Source organism: Psammomys obesus, unplaced genomic scaffold (genome assembly GCF_907164565.1).
Source record: "Psammomys obesus unplaced genomic scaffold, mPsaObe1.curated_primary_1811, whole genome shotgun sequence".
NCBI lineage: Eukaryota > Metazoa > Chordata > Mammalia > Rodentia > Muridae > Psammomys > Psammomys obesus.
This window is the reverse complement of record NW_026596051.1, coordinates 19,706,048-19,712,173: the sequence shown is the minus strand read 5'-3', so window position 1 is coordinate 19,712,173 and position 6,126 is coordinate 19,706,048. Positions and strand designations below refer to the sequence as shown.

The following is a 6,126-nucleotide window of genomic DNA, read 5'->3' as shown; positions in this document are numbered from 1 at the left end:
CTTTTGTTCACTGTGTACTTTGGTTTAAAGCTGACATTCTTGCTTTGAAGTGTAGCAGCAAGTATTTTAAAATGTACTCAGGGTTTGTGAGACACAAAGCAGGGCAGTTACTCTCCTCAGGGGATTCCACTGGTCAGCTGTCCTCTCTAAATTGCTGGGGAGCCCAGCTGTGCTACACTTCCTGAAGCCTGCCACCCTGACCTCCCCATCATAAGTCTGTGTTCCCATGAGAGCAAGTAACCACATTTATTTATTCTGTTCTAGCTGCTGAGCCAAGTGTTCTTCACACTCTGGAACTTTAAACCTGGAGGTGGAGGGTTGAGCTCCTTCCTGTGAGCCACTTAGGAAAGTGGCTGTGTGTGTAGTCGGGTCCATAAGCTACTTGGAACCAGACGGGACAAATGCTTGTATATGTCAGTCTCCTTTCAGATTCCTACTGCTGTCACTTCCAAGCCTCCTAAGACTGCTGGGAGATTGCTTAGTAGTATGTGAAAGCCTTCAGCAGGGACAAACACAGGGCCCACTTCCCCTCTAAATCAATGGCTTCATTCTCCAAGCCACTGAACTTTGCAGGTGGTGAGGTGAGGTGATAGACTGTGGAGTTACTGAGGTCTGGGCTGGCTGCTGTAGCTACACCTTAGAAGAATATGATATAAAATGCTTGCTGAGGCTCCCACAGCAGATTGGTAGCAGAGCTGGCATCCATACCACCCCTGAAAGAAGAGCTGGCTTGTGAATGCCTTCTGGAGATGTCATACTTCCTTTGCGCCTTTTGGAGCCCAAGCACAGGGCTGGGTGTGGCCTAGATTCCTCATACCTCCAGTACTTCCAGTGTATTGCTGGATGCCTTCAATGTGGGGCCAGCATTCAGAAACCCTACCCATCGTGAGCCTGTCTGAAGAGGGGAGGAACTAGTGGTCAGCAGCAGAAGTAAAGTGACATCACTGAACCTTGAGCAGAGCTTTCAGGTGGACAAGATATAGGGCCTGCCCAGCAGAGGGCAACCTTACAGCCTAAAACCAGTTCTTAGATGAGACCTCATCAGGACTTGGAAGTGCTTGGACTTGAATGGAAATGAGTTAAATATGTTTTGTGGAGGACTAAATATGCTGTGAAATATTTAGTATTATTCAGGCCTGCTACCCAAGGGATATAGTGTCTTTATATCTCTTCTGTCAGCACTGTCTGCAATCCCCCCCCCCACACACACACACGGCTAGCTCATTCTAGAATGATGTACTGTTCCCTGGTCTCCCTAAATCAGCTAACAATGCCTCCCTGCCCCCCACTTCCACCTCCCCCAGAATTCCTATGCCTTGCAGGGAGTTTTGTGTGTGAGATAGAACCACACTCTCTCCAAATAGCTTCTTGTCCCTGTTCTAGAGTTTCAGTAGACCCTCCTCCTAACCCAGGCTGCAAATAGTTTGGCTAGAGGGCAAGAGTAGGGCCCAGGAGTTGAATTCATGGTCAGTGGTCAGCTATTGGCATTTAGAAGCTCTTTGATCTTAGAGAATTGTCTGAAATTCTCTAAACCATTTTTCTCCCCTCATAACTAAAGGTTGAGGGACCTAGCTCCTTTCCACTGGCTTATGGAGGATTAATAAGAGCCTGAACTGGCCCCCTTCAGGCAGCTCTATTAGTGCCCTTAGCCTATAAACTTTTAGTATTTTGTGTATTTGGGAAAGAAGATGGTGATCTTGGAATTACAGGTGTGCACCAAACTCAGCTTAACTGGTGTGTGGCTATACATTTTCCAGTTAAGCATGAGGGAACCAACTCAAGGCCTTGCTTCGGCCACACTAACACTCTGTCCAGGGCTGTATCGCTAGCACTTTCAGTATCTCCTCCTTGTGAGCTTATGAATTAAAAATGTTACTTTGTGTAAGGTGAGTGTACAGAATGCACAGAGGGAAATTTTTTTCTTCATTTTACGCTCAAAAGAAGGCATTTCTTTCTTCCTCAAATGTGTCTCCATTTCATTAGGCTTAGACAGGTGTGCATCCTAGGTCATCTGGATTACAGTTTGGGCATTCCTGCATCTTCTAGACAGACATGTAATTTTATTAATCTGGGATGGTGGTGCACGCCTTTAATCCCACCTCCCAGGAAGGCAGAGACAGAGGCAGGTAGACCTCTGAGTCTGAGGTCAGCCTGGTCTACAGAGCTAGTTCCAGAACAGTGAGGGTGTTACAGGGAAACCCTGTCTTGAAAAAACAATAAAAAATAATTAAGAAGTGCAATTTTAATAAAATTTGCACATATTTTGTCATTGATTATTTAAGTTAAAAGTGATATTTTGAGCGGGAGACAGATTGATCACTGCACAGTTGATGTGCTCTGAGGTGTCTTTTCATGGAATCTATGTCACTTGCACTCTGGAACCTTCTGAGGTTAAATACATGAGCAATGCTAGGCTGGAAGACATTGACTCTGATACTTTATGGACAGGCAGCTCATCTCAGTGGCAAAACCCTAAATTATATCCGTAGATGAACTTACGTAAACTCTATTCTACTTACATAGTTTAAGAATCTTAATTGTGGCAAGTCACCAAAGTAAGGTTTCCTTTTCCAATACTGTGGGCTGTCCTTGAGTTACAGACCCTCCTTTGATATTGAAGGGGACACTTCTAATTCATATCAGGCAGAATGTGTTCAGTGCCTACATTTTTTTCCTGAGCCCTGAACTACTTGATGAGATCTCATGATCAAGCACTCATCTTAGATTTAATTAGAACCACATGGGGAGGTAATCAAATGAAGAGTGTCTTGTAATTAATTGCAATGTTTCCAGCATGAAGGGCTGTGGATGAGGGGCCCACTTGGGACTTACAGTATAATTGTTACTTAGGACACATTTGCAATTTAAGGTACACTAACTTGGTGCCCTGTGTGACCCACTGCTCACCATGTTCAAGGTTCGCAAGCAAGCATTCAGTTGGGTAGCTGATGGGTACAAATCGGCTGAATGAGTCAAAACACTGAAGGACGCCATCACGATAAAAATGCCTCGTCTCTTCTAGTACCACTGCCTCCCAGGTGCAGCACCTTCTGAGTCCTAGCTCCTAGTTGGAACCACAAAGAGTTTACCCTGTCAATGGACAAGGTAGAGGGAAAACCAAAACTGTAGCAACTAAGGGGGGTATGAAAGAAGTTAGCTTTTTGAACTGTTCTTAGTAATGCAGGTACCATATAAGTTACTGTGCCAAATAAAGTGTTTTGAAGCCATGGAAGTCAGAAAGGAGATTTTAACTTCATTTACTTCAAAGCCAGTGTACTTCAGCAAACAAAATTATGTCATCTAAAGGAAGCCGGGTTATGTAGTACCAACAGCCAGATTGCTGGTGCATTTTAAGAATGCTTGTTTGAAAGCTTGATGATCTGAACTCAAATCCCTAGAGCTCACAAAAAAGCCAGACTTGGCCTTGCATGCCTGTAACCCCAGTGTTAGGAAACAGACACGGGCAGATTCTAGGATCTTCAGTGTAACCCAAGCTCCCAATTGACTAAGAGACCCTGTCAAAAAAAAAAAAAGTGGAGAGCAAGAGATGCCTGATATGTTCCCCAAGCCTCCACATGCCCACACAAACCCACACACAGATGGGAATTTGTGGGCTAATTGAGACAGTGATTCAAGACTGTAAAGTTTAATTAGTGCAAAGATGACTGAGTGATCAGACCAATGCATAGGGATTTTCTGTGCTTTGCCAACTGGCTGAACCTTTAAGCCATCCTTACATATAAGCAAGGAACGGTTCTAACACTCCTTTAGACTATAGAGCTGCTTGGCTATAAAGGCTTTTCATCAGAAGTCAATTTAATCACTCCACCCTCTCTCTAGATGTATTTTACTTAACCTCATGTGGAACCACTGCTATCCAGATGTGTTCAGCAGGAGTTTGGAAGCTGAATACAGACAAAAATAAAGTTGCATTTCAAGTCCCACAGAATGACAGAGGGCAGAAGAGAGTGAAGGGCAGTTTCTGGAATTTCGGAGGTTTTGCCAACTGTCCTGTCAAGGACCGTCAAGGGGGGAGGAATGCTTTGGTTTCCCTGATTTTCTGCTTCACCCCTTTGCAGGACAAGGTGAGTCCGGCATGATGGCGCTTCAGGGATTCCAGACGCTTGTTGAGCTGTTCTGTTTTCTCCACCTTTTCTTCCATGTCTCTGAGGAGTGATTCCTTGCCCAGAAGCCCACATTTCTGATTCAGCTTGATGTTGTCAGTTCGCAGGCTGTCGCGGGCTTGTTTCGTCTTCGTCAGTAGGTCTCTCCCCAGGGCCACCTGGGCCTCGATTTCCAAAAGGTGTGCCTTTTTGCACGTGTTCTCCATGTCTATGAAAGACAGTTTCTCCTTCACGTGGGTTATAATCTGCACGTTGCTGGTCACCTTAGAACGCAGTTTTAAAAGTTCCTCGTTTCGTTCCTCGACTTTTTCGTTGAAGGTCTGGTTCTCAATTTTGAGCTGTTCAAAATCAATGAGGAGCAGCCCCTCAGCCAAGTCCTCCTGGGCCTTCATTCTGGTTTCAAAGTGTACCAGGCACTGCTTCAGCTGCACGTTCTCCAGACGCACTGCGCTCATCTCCTTCTCCTTTTTATCCTCCAGAGCCTGAATCTGTTCCACCTCTCTCAGAGCGGCCTGGCGCCCACCGCGCATGCGGCAGCTGCCCATGACCTGCAACACCACCTGCTTCTTCAGGGCCTGGAAGCGCCGCCACTCTTTCTCCACCCTGGCCTGCTTCTCCTGGCACTGTTGCTTCAGCTCACGAACCTCCTCTCGGTACCACTGTAGGTCGTCTGCCTCTTGTTTCTTCAGTTCCTCCAGCATGGCCAGATAGCGCAAGTATGCTTGCTCTTTCTCAGGAGATTCTGGTTCCGTGCCTTTCTCCACAGGTTCCGCTGCTCCTTCCAGGCCCTTCTTGCGTAGGCTCTCCTGAATCTTCTGCTGCAGGTACATATTGTAGCGCTGATACCGGGTCCTCTCCCCCAGCAGGTTGCGGTACTGGTCCACGAGCTCACCGCGCAGCTGCTGCTCTTGGACCTTCTGCACATCCGCCGACCACTCAAAGTCGTCGAAGTCTTCCTTGTCGTCATCCTCCTCCTCCTCCTCCTCTCTAGGGTGAAGATGCTCTTCTCTGCTTCTGCGTCGTTCTCGACCTGTCACCTCTTTCGCCTCAGTGCCTTTCACGTGCTCTGACTTTTTTTTCTCAAACCCTGGGGCTAGAGCAGCCGACTCCTCGACGATAGTGGTGAGCGGCAGAGAGGGCCGGAACCGTGACCCCTTTCTCTTTTTCTCTTTGTGCTTTTCCGGCTTGTCGAATTCCTCGTCCTCGTAGTCGTCTTCACCCTCACCTTCGTCCTCGTCCTCCTCCGGCTCCTTGGGCTCCGGCTCAGTCTTGGATTGAGTCTCCGGCAGGCTCTCTGGCTCCTGGGACACGGCCTCACCCTTGTCCCCTACTGCCTCACCCTTGTCCTCAGCGGCCTCTGCAACTTCCAAGACTTCGACATACTCGAACGCTCTCTCCTCCGACGCCTCTGTTTTTGGGCCTTCCGCCACCGACTGGCTCTGGGGCTCAGGCTCCGGCTCCGGCTCCGGCTGCAGCCCCGCGTCCGGCTCCTGCACTGGTTCCGACTCATGCTTCGGCTCTGGCTCTGCAAGGTCGGCCGGGATCTGAGGTTCAGAGCTGACCTTGATCTCGGACCGCTGCCCGGTCAGGCTTTCCTCGGCTCCGCCTTCGCCCGCAGGGTCCCTGTCGTGGCTGTCCATTCTCGACCTGCTGTCCGGAGTCTGGGAACCGCTGCTGCCTGCTGTTAGGTTTCCCCGGCAACCAGGGCGCGCGCGGTGGGCGCTGCAATTGGTCGCTCGTCTTCCCTTTCTCTCCGCCTCCCAGCAATATTAAGCCAATAAAAGGCTGCGAACAGGTGAAGGGCATAGCTAATTGGGCGCTGGCTTGCGAGAGGCGTGGTGTAAGAGACTGACTTCCGGTCCGCACCCCGCCAGCTGTCAGGCTTGGGGCGGGGCCTTTCAGCTGCTCCAGCCCACGAGGCAGCCTGAGGCGGCGGCGCGCAGGCGCAGAGCGGAGGCTTGCCTGACCGCGAGGGGGCGCGCCAGGGGCGCCTGCGCGATGC

At 49.2% G+C, this 6,126-nt stretch overlaps 1 protein-coding gene across 1 annotated transcript; it reads right to left on the bottom strand.

Moving 5' to 3' along the window:
- Positions 1 to 3,540: 3,540 nt before the first annotated feature.
- Positions 3,541 to 5,764, bottom strand: Ccdc96 (coiled-coil domain containing 96). The gene has a single exon (XM_055624145.1). It carries the CDS (start codon positions 5,762 to 5,764, stop codon positions 4,025 to 4,027), a length of 1,740 nt encoding a protein of 579 aa, XP_055480120.1. The 3' UTR covers positions 3,541 to 4,024.
- Between the last annotated feature and the right edge of the window lie 362 nt (positions 5,765 to 6,126).